This window comes from Oculina patagonica, chromosome 2 (assembly GCF_052425735.1).
Source record: "Oculina patagonica isolate OP01 chromosome 2, crgOcupat, whole genome shotgun sequence".
Lineage (NCBI taxonomy): Eukaryota > Metazoa > Cnidaria > Anthozoa > Scleractinia > Oculinidae > Oculina > Oculina patagonica.
The window spans coordinates 19,834,802-19,853,989 of record NC_135759.1 but is presented as its reverse complement, the minus strand read 5'-3'; the positions used below and the strand labels follow the sequence as shown (position 1 = coordinate 19,853,989).

Below are 19,188 nucleotides of genomic sequence, written 5' to 3'. Positions count from 1 at the left end.
AAAGTATAAGTATTTGAAAACACTTTGAAATTCTTGTGTTGGGTTGCTGCTTTAATCACGCGGGCCATTTTCCAGTTCATAAATACAGTTTTTAACAAGAAGCCACACGGGAAGAAAATTGAAGGATTGTTACATTAAATGCAAGTGTTATTTAAGAGTTGTACTTACGCAAAAAACGTGATGAAAAAGTTGAGGATCAGGAACTGCTTCTGGATAAAAGAAATCTGCGAAAAAAAATTCCAAGAGAAAATGGTTTTGTTTGTCTGATGTAATGATCCGGGTAAGATTAAGGTAAGTCTCTACAAACCTAGTGGTCAGAACTGCTGGACTTTTTAATTCCCGATTGCTACCCCCTTCTCCTCCAGGATGGGATATGCTACTCCATCGCAAGTTCCCCTCCCACCCCATTCCAACAACAAGCATTTTGTCAAGTTCACCTAACAGTTTACCGGTACCCATGTCCTGCTATCTAGGTAAGAGTATTCTCCTGAAAAACTGATGTCGGTTACTAACCTTTTAACACTATTATGACTGGTTCGTAAGGTTTCCAATCTCTGACAAAGTTCGTTATCGTGAAAGAGATTTGTGGTCAAAGTGTGTAATCAATGCATGCAGTCAATCTATTTTTTTGTTAATCCAAAACAGACTAGTTTGTGCTTTGTCCCCCCTCCACCGTCCCGCTGAAAAGAGTGCAAATGCAGAGAAACGCAGAGTTTGTGGCGTGGTTTATTAAAACGCAACCGTTATTCAAATTGTCACGCAATGCTCCCTGCGTGACAATCCAAATTGAGAATACGATGCACTGGACTTCTTTTATTGCAAAACACAAGGAAAACAATACTCACAATACGATAACAAACACTAGACTTACCTCAAGGCTGACGAATCCTTTGATATCAAAAACGTTAACTTTAAAAGTGAATTCTTCACGATCACCAAAGTTGAAAGCTTCGTGTGAAAATGTTTGTTTGAAGACGCCTATTTTTTCGAAAGCTACGATCGTTTCTTCTTCTTTAACGTCTGCAATTACCAAATAAGAAAGATTCTCTCATTGGCCATGCATTAAGTTGACCCATAACCAGAAGAAATAATTTGAAAAATACGTTCCAGAAATATGCTCAAGTTTTGATGAATACGGATGAAGTTTCAAAAGGACCTCGACAGACTAGAGACGGAGTTAGTTGTCGATAACAAAGAGTTATCAATAACTAAGGGACTAGAGACGGAGTTGCTGTAGTTGTCGATAACAAAAGGGAGTTATCGATAACTAAGGGCCTGTTTATATGGAGAAAAGTTGGTAGGGGGGTACCCTCCATACTGAGCCTCCCCTGGCGAGAGAGCTTTTCAGACATTTTTTTTTTGTAAAAAGCTGCGAATCATTTATATGATAAATTGCAAAGTTGGCTCGGGGGGCAGGGTGACACTGGGTGGAGGGTCACTCGCTTTGAAGGTGGGGTGACCCTGGGGAGCGTGCCAACTTTTGTCCATATAAACAGTTTGGTTATTTTTGCCTCGCCTACCAGGTGCAAGTTGACACATACGGAGCATGCGGAAACGTTACAATCGGCCAAAATAAAATGGCGGATAATTTGAAATCAAAGTCAGTGGTACATTTGTCCAAAAATTTTTCTTAGACGTCTCGATTTTAGATGTTTTAAAACAAAGTCTCTCGCCAGTCTTTTGAACCGTTTGAACCGTCTGAAGTCTTTTTGCACTCTGACATGGGCAGCGAACGCTAGTTGTCAAGGCTTCGCATAAAAAATAAAAAAAATTCGTTGTTTGTCTCAGTAGTGTGATCGTAGGGGTTAGCGTAGATCTGAAAAGACTGAGAACTGTTGTTGGTGACTGACGTTTCGACAACCTGAGCGGAAGCCATCTTTAGAGTCAAGGGAAAAGTTTTTTTGCTAACCTGTTGCATTGATTGGTCACTTATTGGTTGTTGTAAGTTCGTTAACAGTGATTGGACAGTTGTGGCAAGTTACAATCCGTCTATCGAGGTCCGTTCGTCGGTTTTGTGTATGTCGTGAATAAGTCGTTTGCGAGATACCAGTAGTTGTTGACATCTGTCGAGAGGCGTTTGTTCTAACGGGCCAGCTTTCAAGAGTCAGTCGCTGAAAATAGTTTGGACTGCAGTAAGTAAGTTGATGGTGTTCAGAAATGTTCTCGTTGCTCGTTCGTGTTAAGTCAGTCTCGTGTTAAGGTTTCTACCAGTCTCTTAAATGGAGGAAGCCTAGCAGTTGAAGCATTTTTATCTTGTAAACCGCTCCCTGTCTGTCATTAGGTTCGCCCTCGCCTTAAACTTTGGCCAGTAATTGTATGTCGTAAAGTAGGACTGTAAAATGGCAAGAGAAAGTTTCTAAATGTTTTGCATCATAATTTCTACTATATCAACGGAAACCGGCGAACCCAACGCCTGTTACGCGCAGCTGTTTGCTGTGTTTGCGGTTGTGCGGCCCTAAAGTCTTTGTTAAAGCAAAAATACCCAAGATCGCTTCTCAAGCAAAATTTCGCTCGTTTCAGATTGCTTCTGGTCCATAAATCAGATTTATATAGAAAAAAAAAAACACATGTAGAAGAAAACTCTCATTTTCAATTCAATTTATATGCACTTTAACAGAATCAAACTTTAGCAGAATGATTGCGTCACCTGACTATTCTGAACAGTCGCCCGTCCCACATTGTACTGGCTAAGGAAAAGATTTGTGCATATCTTACCTGAACTGATTGACAGATTCAGCAAAGCAGACTCGCCGCTCTTAATTTCCACAGTAACTTCTACGTCAATGTCGTCCTGCAAACAGATACATAGCCTCTCAAGTGACCCGCAAAGCACTCTGTAGTTTCTTTCAAATTGTTGTAGCTTTAAGTCAGCAGGATGCCGATACTAGCTTACTGTTCCCTCTGCACATCATAATTAGAGAATCTTATCACTTTATTTTTTTAGCGATTACCATCTTCAATTCCTATGCTATTTGACCAGTTTTTATTAGATTAGTAGATAAGTGTTATTAGGATTAGAATTTTTAATATTGTTACTTGATATTTTACATAGTTTTAAATATTTTTTTAATTGTCTTTTAGAATGTGATCATTTCGTGTCCCCAAATTAGTATGGGTTTTCCCGAGCTAAGTGGTTATTTCACACGTTAATTAAGTTTCTATTTCTATCTATTACCTTAAGGTTACTATTTTTAGCGGCTACTAATTTAAGCAATTTTTTCAGAGCAAGATTTAGCGACTATTTAATTTTAGCGATTTTCCGAAAAAATTAAAAAGTTAGTGATATTGTGTAAACCAGTTTTAAAGCTGATTTCCAGTCCGTACTGCGCAGACTCGGGGTTTGTTTTCGTTTTTGTTTTGAATTCGTTGAAACGTTACACTTCGGTGACAGCATACATGAAGTTTTTTAGTCCGCCATTACAGTTCGTTTCCTTCAAGAATTTCCGATGAGCTGAAACGTCGGTTTGAAATAGCGTCAAGGTTCCTCTACTCGTTATTATTTGTTCTGCAAGGATATCTGGCGTTAATAATGAAGACAAAGGTAAGTTTGTGGCGGAATTTTTAGTTTTGCTTGTAAACATTCCTTCGTGTTGGGCTCCCATAAACATTGCAGCCGAGATTGCGCAGTACGGACTGGAATTCATCTTTAAATGAACATTTAGTTACGATGGAAATAAATGTTCAGTAAAAGAACAAACTCACTCAAGTGAAATTAAACGAACATTTGAATTGCCAAAAATAACAAAGTTACCGGCATCTATTTTTAAAACAATTTTTTAGGTCGACTATGTTTAGCGAGCACTAAATTTAGCGATTTTAGCCCAACTCGCTAAAATCGCTAAAATTAGTAGCCACTAACAATAGTAACCTTAAGGTATTAAAAGCTCACACCCTTCAGGCATCTGAAGAGAAGCAAGCGTGTATACTAAAATAGATACTAGCTTGCAGGTTGAACTTTAGTTCGCTCCTGACAGCTAATAAACCCCAAGACCCTGGTAAAGTGGGTAGGGGAGGGGAAAGGGAGGACGATCATTTCACGTTTCACGTTAACGGAAACTGGTTCACGCTTTTTCACATAATAACTGGTGACGGCCACAAAATGACAGTTCAGGGTAAACTAAAATCACGAAAATAGTTTATCTGCCACTAAGATTTTACTCATGGACAACAAACAGAAACTTAAAATTTTACGCCAAGAAATCCACAGGTCACAAAACGTACATAAAGCACCGTTGACAACCTTAATGTGGTACTAAATGGGAATGAAAGCATAACAATGTTTTAAGGGGCGTGTTCAAAGTGACCGGGTACGTAGTCTCTTAACTCCATTCTTACTAACCCGGGGCCCCGTCCACACTGACCCGGGTAAATTTGAAAACGCCGCGTAAAATGTTTTCCGTCCACATAAACCTGGGTAAACTTGAAAACGATACGCTTCATTGGTGAGCGTTTTTGAGAAGCTCCTTTTTCGGTGACCGAAAACGCCGTTTCAGTGTGGACGGTTGGCTTAACCGGGGGAAAAAGATGCGTTTTCAAATTAACCAGGGTCAGTGTGGACGGGGCCTAAAAGATCAAAATGTTATGTACATGTATAACATGGGTAGAGAAGAACTAAAGACAATATCTTACCTTCTCTGGAATGTTAAGAAAACTGATTCTTGTCTTGTTGGACACATTAAACGTGTACGCATAATTACCCTGAAGTTTATCTGCAAATGTAACAAGTAATTTTATGTCAATAATCAGGCCTGCAAATAACTTTTTTCACTTGAAAGGACATATGTCCTACTAAGACACCATCTTGGTCGGACAAAACAAAATTTTGGTCGGACATCACCAAAAACATAAGGTTGAATTTCATCATTGTTGCCGTAAAATGATCATACGATCAAAAAATTTTGTCCGGATATCATGTCCGACCACACTTGGGATTTCGTCGGACATAGGCAAGTTTTTGGTCGGCCAATGCCCGATGACCGAGTGTTATTTGCACTAACCCGGTGTCATTCCAATATCAACTTTACTTTTGAACACATAAAGAAACCCATAGCGGTTCTTTTAGTCTGAGGGTTTTTAACCCATTGACACCTGTGCCGGCCACTTCTGGCATCATCAGCTTTGACCAAAAAAGGCACCACACTCAAAATCTGCAGGAGTAATCGCATTCTGTAGGAGCATATCCGCATATCGCATACCGCTCGCTCGCACGTTCGTTCGCCCCGCGGATTTGAAAAGGAATCGACTGCTAGGACGGAGCCGACTATAATGACCACGTTCTATTGACTTATCATACAATCTCTAACTTATTCATTGCTTCTTTCTTTCTATTCTAACTAAATGGTGTCATGTTGCTTGTTTTAGCATTTTTACGTTATCTTTTTAATCGGTTTATTACAAAGCCTTTTGCGTCAAAACCTTCTTTGGAGAGAAACAGCTACTATCATAGGCCTGCAATGCGTGCACAGGGCTATACTTGCAAACCTTTCCCAGTACTCGCCCAACATTAATAAAGGAACTGTGTCAAGGCTGAGTAAAGTTTATTTAATTTTATTACGTTTTGCGAAATACTCGCTATGAAGCTTAATGTTTGCAAAGAAATTACTTCTATGGATCTAAATGGCAAAACCATAGCTTCATTGCAACCAAATCTGTCTCCCGGGCGTTATAATTTAAAGTTACAAGCAAACGGGGTTAACTTTAAAAACTGTTCAGCCCAACAATATTTCGAAAACCCGTATCGCAATCCGTTTCAATCTTCTTCACTTTTAGCCATCCGTACCTTCTTTTGTATTTGCTGTGTTATTGAAATGTTCCTTCACTGTTTTTTAAAAGGGAGTATTTTTCTATTTCACCGAATTTGATGGCTATTTCCCATGCCTAAATTTGGCAAAAATCCGTGACACAGTCCTTAACTTTACGCCACTTACTGTAGCAGGTGCCGCCGTTTGTAGCGTTACCAACGATGTCTGTGTCAGATTCCCCTTCGTCGCAACTGTGTAAAGAAAAAATAAAAATAAAGAAGTGAACCAATGACTCGATCAACTATGAATACTATCGACTTCATGTCAGAAGTTTCAGTCTAAGTAGTCAAGAGACAGGATGGAAAGTGGGGTTAAAACACTCCTTGGTGTGGAAGAAAAACAATGGCTGTTTTGGTCGATCTTTGTACAAGTACAGTTGAACCCCGGTAACTCGAACTCTGAAGGGAAACGAAAAACAGTTCGAGTTAGTGGGGTTTCGAGTTAACCGAGTAAAAATGACTGAAAAGTGGGTCCAAGGGAAATGGAAGTTAGTTCGAGTTAGCCGGGTTGTTCGAGTTACCGGGTTCTACTGTAGAGTTAAAATGCAGGGCAACTTTATTTTTACACGTTTTGTGTCAAATGTGACTCTCAGTACTTTAGACCCTCTTTGGCATCTTATTACTGATAGCTCGATGAAGAGGAAAAAATTTTTCTTTTTAACATATTCTTTTCTCAGTAATAAGCAAAATGAAACATTTTTACATTTTTTAAAAAAAAAAATTGTACGTGGGACTCCGAGCCACCTAAAATTTATGAAAGAAAAGTAGCTCTGAAACCTACCTACAGTTTTTTTTTACAAGATTGGCAACGAGCCAAATATTAACAGGTCATGGTGTCAGCTCTGAGTTTAAGCACAATTTCAAGAAGTAACCAAACTGCGCACCCAAAACGCCCTGAAGTAAATAGCGCGGTTTTCAGTTCTAGTGAAGTAAAACCAAAATAAAGCCAAGGCAATAACAGCAGCAAATCACAACAAACCCAAACAACGCAACGGACCAATAATAACACGAAGAAAAATCACACAACTGCCACAAAAAGCGCGGGAAAACGCGTGCGATCAAGTCACGATTGGTTGTGGTTTTGCATCTAATTGGTAAAGATGGCGGCGGGAATTTTTAAACCAACAATAGAGCAAATATGCCTCACTATTAAAGCAAAACCAAAGCAATTCTGGATTAAGCCAGGTTTACACAAGCAATTTTTATGTGGCAATGTTTCTGTGACAACTTTTATTTACTCGTAAATATGAGAAAAATTGGTCAATTTTTATGTTTTAAATATATTTGTTGACACACTGGCGTGTTAGCTTTTGTGTGACAAATTAAAGTTGTCACAAACGAAAATTGCCCCTGTAGACGACTCGTCACATAAAATGTGGCAAATATTGCGTCAGCACAGGGGCTCCTGGTCACAGTGGTCAGCATAGTTATGTGATACCAATCTTCTAAACTTCTACTGAGCACTGTGCACGCCTGTCTCTGTGCGTATCTCTGCTGTCCATGATCATTACTGGCGCACCGAACTTTGGACTGCTAACAAATAATTGTTGTGTCATCTACACGATCAAATATATTCGTCACAAAAATTCCCCTGTCGGCACTCAATCACAAAATTCCCTATATCCAAGGCCGTGACAGATTACCTCTCACAGTGGTCTCCAGTGACCCAGCGGGTAAAACATTCGCAGGTTCCAGTCTCGCGGTCACATGACTCAGCGTGGCCATTACAGTCACAACCTTAAAACAAGGAAAACAAATTTTAAAAAAAGGTTGATGTGCAAACTATTCCAATAGCTACAACTTAATCCTTCACAGGTTGCTTTGGGGCGAAGTACAGTGAACACTGAAAGCCAATCACAAGGAAAACTTTACTGAACTTTACTGAGAAATATTGATACATCATCATTTTCATTGGCTAACGTAGCACTTTTTTTTATTCGATTTTTTATTCTTGCAGTTTTGTTTCCTGAGCGATGATCTTTAAGGTAAGGAGCTCACAGTCAACTTAACTGACTATCCACAACAAAGAAGGAACAGGGATGATGACTGTACCTTTGCAAGTTCCACCATTCTTGGCGTCTCCAAAATAACCAGCTGCACAGTCTTCACAGTGGGGGCCTGCAATACAATGACAAATTTTAAATTAGCCATGGTATATTGCAGTTCCTGAGTTTTGATTGGTTTACAGGCCATGATATATGAGCTCATACACCATGGACCACGTCGAATTCACAATAATTTTGGTCCTTTTTGTTCATTTATTTTGTGAACACAGTCAACGAGTCTTTTCCGTAGTCAAGTGGAGTAATTTGTAGATCAACTTCATCTCAGCTTTTTGGCAGCTAGGCACTTATCATTCAACAATCAGCACATTCGCATTGCCATAGATTTGAAGGGTTTTGCTACTGAACTTTGGCATGGAAGTTACTTGTACCTCCACTCGAGGCCTTTATCGCGGAATAAACAAAGCAATTCTTTGCAATGTTTGTATCAGATTTGAGATATACATGTATCTTTGTATTTTTTTTTTAACAAAGGGGGAAAGGGGCAAAAAGTTGAAAACGAAAAAGTGTAATAGCTCACATTTTAATATAGTGTGCGCCAATGTTTATTGCTTGAGATACCGAAACATAATATTATTATCAGACATATAGTCCCCACCCCCCCCCCCCCCCCAACACGAATACAGTTTAGCTCATAGTACATTATATACCAACTTTAATTTCCAAGACAATGATATATTAAAAGTTAAAGGTAGCCCAAGAGCTACAAGAGAGGCAAGGCTTTCTACACTAAGGCAACAAGAAAGAAATGCACGTTTCTTCAAGAAGATGTTTTGGCTCACCGTCTGTATGGTGCTCACACTTTTTACAGATGTTTTTGTTGATGCATTTGCTGTGTCCATTACACTGGCAGGCTATAATGAATGACAAGACACATTTGGAGTTATTTATATGTACATATGCTGTTACCTATTTAAACATAATAATAATTTTAATTTGTAAACAGCATACAGTTTACCCTGAAGTTCAGACAAAAATAAACCCCAATGGTAGTGACAAGTAATAATGGCACTTTACAATAAAATATTTACTGCTTTTCACCAAGATAAGGTAAAGCTACAAAAAACAGTCCCAATAGTGCGCTTTCCTCCAGCTTCATGCATTTGTGTTGAGTTTTGATTGGTTCACGGGATTGTTTATGTTCTTTGTGATTGGCTAGAGAGTAAAAATGTCTTGCACCCCCCCCCCCCCCAAAAAAAAAAAAAAAAGAAAAAAAAAGAAAAGGTATCTGCTACGTGATAAAACAGTAAGCAAAGCGGTTTTAAATTACTACAAACGTACCAGGACACTCGATAAAGTACCAGTGGTCTGCTGGGCACTGGTTCAATGAAGCGTTTGCTTGTTTGGTAAACGGACCATCATCTCCTCCCTCCATACACTGTCCCAAACCAGTCTTTGACCCGTCATCACACCAGCCACACCCAGGCAGGGTGTGGCAATCATCACAAGTCTTCATCCCAGAACATCTCACAGCTTGAAATAAACAAGTTACAAAAAATTGTTCTTGAATTGTGACCTGTCATGTGAAAACGTAAACAAATGGCTATCTGCTTTGACATGATATTCTGTTGAATTGCCGTTTATCATCCGTTTAGAAAATATTTGCATCCGTTTGAAGAGCTTGGATCATCCGTTCAGAAAAATTATCCATCTGTTCGAACAGCTTGAGCTATCCCTTCAGAAAAATTTACTTTTATATGAAGCAGAGAGTGCTGAACTATATATGTCACCGCCACATTTTCTAGCTCATTGAACGTACTGTAAAAGTTTTGTTAGGGGCAGTAGTACCTTTTATTTTTAAGGTGATTTACATGTATTCCAACAGTTTAGCGAAAGGAAGCCCTTTTTGACAACTTAGCTACAAAAGCTTTTAATCTGCACAAGTAAAAAAGTCTAAGGAGATCTGGCCGCTGAATATTTATTTATCACTTGTTTACTTATGTGATCGCTGGACAGGTGGGAAACGTTGTCTGAAACCACCTTAAACTTTGATTGATGGAAATCTTGGAAAAGTTTCCATGGGTGTTTTGATTTCTGAAGCCTTGTTTCAATGCAAAGGGTGGTAATGTATGGGGCACAGTATACGTAGTCCAGTGCTAGAAAAGTAAGTTACAACAGGTTTTTGGCATATTCGAAAATGTGGTCAAATAATAAGAGGTGATCGCTTTCGAAGGGTGACCACCGTGTGGAGATGCGGTGGCCTAATGGTTAGCACGCTCGACTTCGAGTCAAACGGCCCAGGTTCGAGGCATAGCCGGGGCGCTGCGTTGTGTTCTTGGGCAAGACACTTTACTCTCACAGTGCCTCTCTCTACCCAGGTGTATAAATGGGTACTGGCGAACTTACTGCTGGGGGGTAACCCTGCGATGGGCTAGCATCCCATCCAGGGGGGAGTAGCAATACTCCTAGTCGCTTAATGCTATGGAAACCCGGATAAGCTCCGGCTCTGTGGGCCACTTAGGCTCGGACAGACTTAACTTTTTTTTACTTTTTTACTTTCGAAGGGTGGTCACATTGCCTAGTCGAGGTTCGACTACATGTAGTACTGTAATAACAACTTTTGACCATCACTTCAGTTGAAAACAGTGTTCTTGATTACTTAAAGTGCTGACCACTTCCTAGTGTTGTGTCTATACAGTCAAACCTCTCCTTACAGACACCTCCTTATTACAGACAGTTGGTCCGACAGAGACAAAAATTCATATAAGCTCTATCTCTGTAACACAGACACCTCCATTAAAAGGACACTCTTCCCTGTCCCTTTGGTGTCTATAATAAAGATGTTCAACTGCACATGCACACTTACCTGGACACTGATCCTGGACCCAGCCGCGGCACTGTCCAAAAGGAAAACTAACAGCATAGGCAAAGGTAGACACACATTGTTTCTGTGACTCACACCACATACAACGCTTTTTAGAGGTACAGTCCTCACAAGAGGTCAGATTATGGCACAAGCGCTCCTCGCACTGACCTGCCAAGCAATAAAATTCTGTGTGTTAGGCACTGCCATGGCTACAATATGCCATAACGAGTTAAAAACAAACCTTATTTATATATGATTGCTAAATAAACATAAGTTACATTGCAGAACCGCTTCTGCATGTGAGTCATCTTGGTTAATCAATGCTAAAATCCCAGTCACAATTCTTGGGACATTTTCTATATTTTACTCTTTAAACCCAGGATACAAGTAAGCTTCAATTAACACCTGGAGACATTCGCTAGTAGCAAAGATCAAGTCCATGGACAAGAGTTAAAATATGGCGAGAGACTGTTGATGGCCTGTGCTCCTGAGAAGGAGTGAAGGGCTACTACTACTACTACTACTTCAAGTTAGCTCCAATTAGTCATGACAATAGTTATAGCTTTCTAATCAGCTTTTAATTAATTATTAACCAATAGATAGTAGGTTTATCCTTAAGTGTCCCCAATTAGTAGAAGGGTGTTTCCCCTCGGCTAAGGTTCTTTTAAACATGTAAAGTTTTTGATTGATTGTTTGATTGACTGGAACAGCAGCAATCAGACACAAAATAATTGTTACCACCTTTGTTGTTTTGTGGAAAGTAATACAAACTTTAAGTTTTTAAATTTTGTACATCACAAGAAAAAAAAAAAAAGGAGTGGGCACCAAAAAATTGCACAATAATCACATTCATGTACCTGGACAACTCTCCTTTACTTTCTTGGGGCATTTTGCAGGAGAATCTATTTTTTTCTAATACAAAGACAGAGAAAAAAAAATACAAAAATTAAATACATGTATTTTTGTATACAAACAGTTCATTGTACATACACATAGTACATGACAGTCCTGGGGAGGAGGGTGGGGAGCATCCTATATGAAATGGATGGGGATGCTTGTCGTCTCGCTAAGGGGTGTAAATTACAGATTTCGATCTCATTTAGGGTGAACATTCTGGTCAGAATGCCAATATTTGTACCTGTCGAGGTCTTGTTAAGGGATGCATGCGAGGAAAAAAAACATACTGTGTTGGCCGTCTAGACTGATCGGTCATGGAAATGTTATCTTTTAGGAGTCAAAAAATGCTTGAGCCACGCCCAGATTGGTTTTATTTAGGGGTATTACTCAAATTTTCTGACAAGCATAGGAGTCCCCCCTTCCCCCCCCATGTAGCCATACATGTACAATGTCAGTGAAATTTTTTTCGTTAGTCATAGAGGTCACAAAAAAAACAAATCACTTATTTCGGACTAATTTCTTTCGCACCTGTTATTTGGATAATACAACTCCCACTTGAGAAGAAGCATTTTTAGTGACGACCCAATACTATAGAATATGAACACTCACAACTACAGAATCTTTGAAAATTATTCAACAGCTTATAAAAGTAAATGAAATGTAAAATGGTAATAATATTAATTTTTATAATATTCCTTTCAAGTGTTCAAAACAGGGTCCATGTCTAAACAGCACTAGACAAAGATACATTAATCAATTTTCAATTTTGTTTTATCCCGAACCTCTCCCCTGACTGCATAATGTATAAATTAGGGAGAAAATGAACAAACCTGTTTTCCAGGACATTTTCCCTTGACACAGAGGCCATCGCACCACGAGCAGCCATGTAAACTGGATGTACAACTTCTACAACTCTTTCCAAGTTGAAAGCATTTTTCTTCAGCTGAACACAGAAAACAAATATTGACAGTTATTTCACACATGGTCTAACTTGTTGTTCTGTGGTAGCCATCAAAGAAACAAAGTAATTATCTGCACATACATGTATCATAACAACATTAATTAGAAAACAACAATAAAGCTTCAGTCTGTATTTCAAAATACATGTGTGCCTCTGCTTATTAATTGCTTTTATACTACCTTTTTGAACGTGGGCAATATGATAATGATGATTATGATGATGATGATGAATGATGATGATGACGATGATAAATTTCTTGTCAGACAGTTTTATTTTAAAAATCTCAAAAAGTCAAAGTGTTAGAATTATCATGGTAACATTATTATTCTCCTGGTATAGCCATCTCTAAATCTTAATTTTTAGTTTTAGCGCAAAAAGAATCGATTCCTCTTTTAAGCTAAAAGTCCCCCCTTTCTGTCTTACCTGAGATTTGTGGTTGAACACATCGCTCTGGTCCAAGGCACAAAGAAGTGGAGTCATTCCACACACAGTCAGATGAATTGAAGTGCATCTGACATGTGCCCTTATCTTTAATCAAATCACATGGTCCTACAAAATACAAGCATGAGATTTGCAAAGTTTGCAAAACTGGATGACCAAGTGCTATTGTATGCGTACACATTTTAATCTACAGTAGAAACAGGTTTTTAGCCAGATGGGTGTCCGGGTATCCTATGGATGCCTACTTTTAGGAGAAAATTAATATAAATTGCTGTAAATTAATGATTAATATACAATCTTCGTTCACTGTCCAAAATCCATGCGCGCAATTGGTTAAAATAGATCACATGATTTTTCTTTACCTGTCATCAGCAAACTCCGACAGTGTGTTATTGACAATAATGCACAAAAATCGTGCATTATTGAAAATGTCTTCAGCTTCAAGGCTTGCAGCAGTGGAAGAAAAAATTTAATATGTTCCTCAAATGTTCAACGATCCAATACCAAACAAAATTGAAGAGGATAACAACTCGAAGCGCTTCCATTTTCAAAGGTAAATCTGAAGCTCAACAAATACATTTTTGTGTGCGATTGGCTTGCTTGTTGCTCGATTGTGAAAGCCATCGACTCGCTTTGAACAAGCTTCTCACCGACTGTATTTATGAACGACCACAGCTGATGAACAATTTTATGAACCATTTTAAGTTTTATTTCTGTACGGCTTATTTGTGATTTTTATATTTATTGATCTAATCCCGTGTAATTATGTACTACTTACTTCTTTTTTATAAAAATTATTGTTTGAAGTTCGTTAAGTCGTGGATTTAACTAGAAGTTTTCAATACTGCACTCAGCTATGCCTCGGCAGTATTGAAAATTTTTCGTTTAATGTAATTGTGCGGCCAGCGCGTGCGTGTATTTGTAAACAAAACACTCACAACAGTCTCTAACCCATAAATATTGCACTTAAAACTGCAGAAATACACTTTTAATGCTTAAATTTTGTCCTCAGACCCTCCCAATCATACATGTACCTTTTTGGTACCCTTTTGGCAGCATATCAGATACTCTTGGTCTTGCCATCATGGGTATTTTGACTTCATTGCATCTTGCCAAAATATGAAAAATGGCTTAACCAAACCTGCCTGATATGCTGTCGAAGTGTACCACAAAAGATAAGATAAGCCGATAGGAAATCACCTGGAGTGAATGATAACACATCATTGAGAACAACTCCTTGAAATCCTCCAAACACATACATAGTTCTGTTGAAAAAAAAATAGGTCAAGTCATTTTTTGCATTTAACAATCAAAACGTCCTTCATGTTAAATTAATGACCTTTTAAGAAAAAATATCTTCATCATTTATATTGGAAGCTGTTTTACCTGTTGACTTGTAAGGCAGTGTGGCCATATCGCCCAGCACCTTTCAGAAGTCCTGACTCAGGCATTCTCAGCCACTCATCACAGGCTGCAATAAAATTAATTATTGTTAAAAATTCACTTAAGTTTATACATCTAAGTGTCAACATGTGATGCCATTTGAAACATGATCATTCTAATTCAGTATCAAACATTGTATGATTGGTTGCCAAACTTCATAAGCTTGAATGAATTTCCAGGTTTTCGCAGGAGTGATCATGAAGTTGAACTGATGTAAAAAATAAAAATTACGACACAGCCACAATAATCTTCAAACAGTTTTCAGACCTTCAGCGCTGTCAGTTACATGTAAGTTATCAAAAAGAGCACTACTGTACTTAACATTGATTCAAGAAAATGTCACAAAAACAAAGGAACAAAACTGTTAAAAGGAATTGACCAATTAACATATTCATGGCACAATGTAGTCTACAGCTTTGTCACTACTAAGGGAGTAAATATCAGCAGTTCATGATTGAAAACCATCAATGTATCCTTTGCTTGTTTCTCGTTCTTTAATAGTCTTCAGTTTGTAACCCTTGGCTAGTTCCTCAGTTAACACACTGCTTTGCTTAATTTAGGTGATGTTTGCTCTTAGTTCATACTTTAACAGTTTACCGGTACATTAAATGTAAACTTTTAAATGTGTTTTCCTTATTGTGATGTCTTGTCTGCAACGGTGCCAACATCGCTGCTAGTTTATTAAACATTATACAATACTTATTAATTTTAGCATTTTACCAATTGCAAAAATTAAACGGATGAATCCTATTTAAATATGTTGCAGCTCTACAAGTCCTTGTGACCAACAAACCCAGTTGGCTCAACTTACCAGTGTCGTATGCAAGAAAGTCCATAGAAAAGCATGGCAAACCAGACTGTAACTGTACTGTGCCATTGTGTGAATTACCACCAAACACAAGCATCACACCACCCAGTAAAACAGCTGAATGGAGGTAGCGAGGAACACTGCTACGTTTAAGGGTTTTCCTGAAAAGGAATTTTAACAGGGCACCGTAAGCAATAAATTCAAAATTGCCTTCTGGTTTCCATACCTGAAGCTCTAAACCAGTCAGTCATTTTCTCTATTCAAGAACCTCTTAATGACTACTTTTTTAACACTTTGTTTTTTTGCATGTCTAGCAGGTTTCGTTGGCACTATGGTGGTTCAATTCATGAGAATTCCACTGTACATGTATGGAATTTACTACCGGTAATTACTATTAGAGAATTAAATATTAGTAATATTAGAGCTGTTTTCAATTAATGTCGTAAAACCAAAGCTAAAGTAATTACTCTGGTCAATCACAATGGACACAGTCAGACAATCCAGTGAACCAACCAAAACTTGAAGCAAATACATGTAGCCAACATGAAGAGCGGGAAAACGTGCACAAGCAAGACACAATTGGTTTTGATTTTAGTTCTGATTGGTTGAAAATGTGGCGCAAGATGTTTAAACCAATAACTGAGCCTAGTAATGCAAAACCAAAGCACACGCAAATTTCTTTCGACACTCGAGTCAAAACCGCTCTAATGACATGAGTATTTATAAATCATTTATTAACTGATTAATTAACTTGTCAATAAGCCAAGTTGGGCAACAGTGCGGCAACACACGCACACAATGTAAAATGTAAAATGCAAATGCGAAGGTGTATATAAATAATAATATATTAATTTTATTAATAATTATTATTGAGCTAAGTAACCTACCATACTCTTGCAATGGGATCATAAGAAGTCAATGCAGTAGACAGTTCATCTTTTGAGCCTTGCCAAGTGAATCCACCATGGATGTAGATCAGCCCTTGCACAGGATCATAGACACTGCTATGTCCATATGTTGGTCCAATTATGTCTGTGGGAGCATCATATATACTCCACTTTCCAGTCTCTAGGATGTCAACATTAACAGTAATATTACATGTAAGAGCATAAGAGAAAGGCAAAGGGGCTTTCGTTACTTTTAAGGGATGCACGCTCTATAGGGAATACAACTGTCTAGCTCGCACAAAATGGCATAAACTAACTGTAAAAGCAATGCACTGGCAAAATGATGACTTTATTTAAAAATCAACTGCACAAACTCTACACCATGGGCTAACAATTGAAGGATTACATGTACACTGTATTTGTTGTGGTTTAAAGTGCTACTATGATCAAATTTTTGAATTTCATTTTTTTACATTTTCGTGAACAATTAGACCTTCTTACTCACCATGCCAAATTTCAATCTATTACGAACATCAGAAGTCGTTTTATTATAACAGTTATTCCATAGAATTTACGGCCACCATTAATCAACCTTGTTCCAAAGCTTGGTTGCGAATAGGGAGAAAATGACGTCAAAGCCTGTTATGCCACAAAATGTAATAATTGACGTGAAATGTAATAGTAACCCAAAATGTAATAACTTTTGACGCAAAATGTAATAGTAACCCAGAATGTAATAACTTTTGACGCAAAATGTAATAAACTCAGTAATCCAAAATGTAATAACTTTTGACGCAAAATGTAATAGACTAAAGTAACGCAAAATGTAATAAATTTGACGCAAAATTGAAGGTATTACATTTTCCGTCAAAGTTATTACATTTTGCGTTACTTTAGTCTATTACATTTTGCGTCAAAAGTTATTACATTTTGGGTTACTGAGTTTATTACATTTTGCGTCAAAAGTTATTACATTCTGGGTTGCTATTACATTTTGCGTCAAAAGTTATTACATTTTGGGTTACTATTACATTTTGCGTCAATTATTACATTTTGTGGCATAACAAAGCCCATAAAAATTAATACCTCACGGGTTGAAATTAGAATAACAATCAGCATAGAAAATTGCACGAAAAACAAGTCCAAAGTTTCTTTTCGCGTGATTTTCAATACATTTTTTTATTCTAATTTCAACCCGTGAGGTATTTTGGAGCCTTTGACGTCATTTTCTCCCTATTCGCAACCAAGCCTTGGAACAAGGTTGTTTAATGGCGGCCATAAATTATCGGAAATAAACGTTAAAATAAAACGACTTCTGATGTTCGTAATGGATTGAAAATTGGCAAGGTGAGTAAGAAAGTTTTATTGTACACAAAAATGTAAAAAAACGGAAATCGAAAATTTGATCATAGTGGCACTTTAATTTATCTTTAGTTTAACTTTTTTTGAACCAATTGGATTTTAATTTTTTTTGTTTCAGGTTATGATTAGAAATTGAGACTGAAAATAAAAATCAAACTGGTTTGAAAAATTTAAAACCAGAGATAAATTTAAACCACAACATATTCATTCACTTGCTGTTTTAACTGCAGCTGCAAAAATTCAATAGGCCTTATGCATGACTATGTCACAAGCTCAAAATCCACCACCAAGCCTTGTTTACGCAAATTATTCTCAACTTTTCTCCACCTTCATGCAGTTTTCACGAGTCAGGGTATTCTTTTCAACTTTGCTGCTTTGGGAATTCGTTCATGACTAATATTTACAAGTTAACGCTTCAAAAGCAAGGCTTGGTGGTGAAACAAGCCAGTCTGACATAAACATACATAAGGACTATTACAAGTAATCATTACATTTACCCAGGTCATATTCTTGAACTTTGTCTGTGTAGCCTCTCCCTGGACCATAACCAAACAAGACAATCATTTTGGAGTGCACCAGAGTTGCTGTGTGTCCAGCAACAGACAGAGGTGAATCAGCTTGACTGGGCAACAAATTCCAATGTAGTGTCCGTGTGTCAAAGGCCCATAGCTCACTGGTTGCTTTTTTATCTATTCTACCACCAAACACATACAGGGATGACTGAAAAGGAAAGAGTAAGATAAAATCAGATAATGGAGACGCAGAGTATACAATGTATGTAATAATTATCCATCAGGCAATTCCAGCAGTGTCCATGCCCCAACCCCCACCCCCCCCCCCCCCCCCCAAGTCTACTCCCGGGATTTCTTTTAACTATTACAACAATTGGTCATTCTGCAGGTCTAACATCCCATTTATGTCCTATGTAGATGTATAAGAAACTTATCGTACATTTATCGATGAATTGGTCATTAAAGAATCGGCAATGCTGTAAGGTGAAAAAAATGCGAGATGGGCAAATGTCTCAGGGTAACCGGCTGGAAGGCGAATGCCTTACCCCCTGGGGATGGCCATTATTAATTTTGAGATAGGCACCACTGAAATTGACTGACTTGACTTTATGGAATGGTATAAAATTCATATTGCACAAAACATATCAAATTGCAAATTAGCAAGAAAGCCATTAATTTTTAATTTTATTAATTTCTTGGAAATGCCCACACACAACTGCATGATGTACATGTAGTAGTCAAAACAAAATGACAAGAATAAGTCAGAGAGAAAACTGCAAACTAAGATGATACTTACATTATGAGCAATGGCAGAGTGACCATAACGGCGAGATGGACTTTTACTCGAGTTGATAGCAGGTGATACTACTTCCCAACTGTCACTTGGAATGTGATATCTAGAAAATATCAATGTTTTTAATTCACTCCTTGTTCCTATCCTTTCGTTGGTGCTCTGAATTCAAATGAATGTGTGTCCAGCAGTAGCAATGAAATATTTAAGCAATAGACCGCGCTTTCTAGGGCTTTACTGCATGGCGTAATAAAACCACGCGGGATGTTGGGAGAACACGAGAAAAGCTTGTAAATCTCGAGCCGCAGGCGAGTGATTTACAAGCTTTTCGAGTGTATTACGCCAATAAAGCCCTAGGAAGTGCGGTTTATTGCTTTTATGAAATTACTATAGAAAACTTTCGTCAAAGACATAGAAA

The 19,188-nt window shown here is 38.0% G+C and overlaps 1 protein-coding gene across 1 annotated transcript in view; it reads right to left on the bottom strand.

Moving 5' to 3' along the window:
- The window catches only part of LOC144643437 (attractin-like protein 1), a 37,275-nt gene that overhangs the window by 6,294 nt on the left and 11,793 nt on the right, over nucleotides 1-19,188 (bottom strand). Inside the window, exons 8-26 of the mRNA XM_078502690.1 lie at nucleotides 18,777-18,876; nucleotides 17,966-18,188; nucleotides 16,107-16,287; nucleotides 15,223-15,380; nucleotides 14,355-14,439; nucleotides 14,169-14,233; nucleotides 12,951-13,076; nucleotides 12,397-12,509; nucleotides 11,527-11,581; nucleotides 10,670-10,837; nucleotides 9,145-9,336; nucleotides 8,646-8,717; nucleotides 7,853-7,918; nucleotides 7,444-7,537; nucleotides 5,928-5,992; nucleotides 4,630-4,709; nucleotides 2,716-2,791; nucleotides 872-1,020; nucleotides 169-224 (exon numbers count right to left, since the gene is read on the bottom strand). Coding sequence (XP_078358816.1) covers nucleotides 169-224; nucleotides 872-1,020; nucleotides 2,716-2,791; nucleotides 4,630-4,709; nucleotides 5,928-5,992; nucleotides 7,444-7,537; nucleotides 7,853-7,918; nucleotides 8,646-8,717; nucleotides 9,145-9,336; nucleotides 10,670-10,837; nucleotides 11,527-11,581; nucleotides 12,397-12,509; nucleotides 12,951-13,076; nucleotides 14,169-14,233; nucleotides 14,355-14,439; nucleotides 15,223-15,380; nucleotides 16,107-16,287; nucleotides 17,966-18,188; nucleotides 18,777-18,876 — 2,124 coding nt within the window. The remainder of the gene's footprint in view (nucleotides 1-168; nucleotides 225-871; nucleotides 1,021-2,715; nucleotides 2,792-4,629; nucleotides 4,710-5,927; nucleotides 5,993-7,443; nucleotides 7,538-7,852; nucleotides 7,919-8,645; nucleotides 8,718-9,144; nucleotides 9,337-10,669; nucleotides 10,838-11,526; nucleotides 11,582-12,396; nucleotides 12,510-12,950; nucleotides 13,077-14,168; nucleotides 14,234-14,354; nucleotides 14,440-15,222; nucleotides 15,381-16,106; nucleotides 16,288-17,965; nucleotides 18,189-18,776; nucleotides 18,877-19,188) is intronic.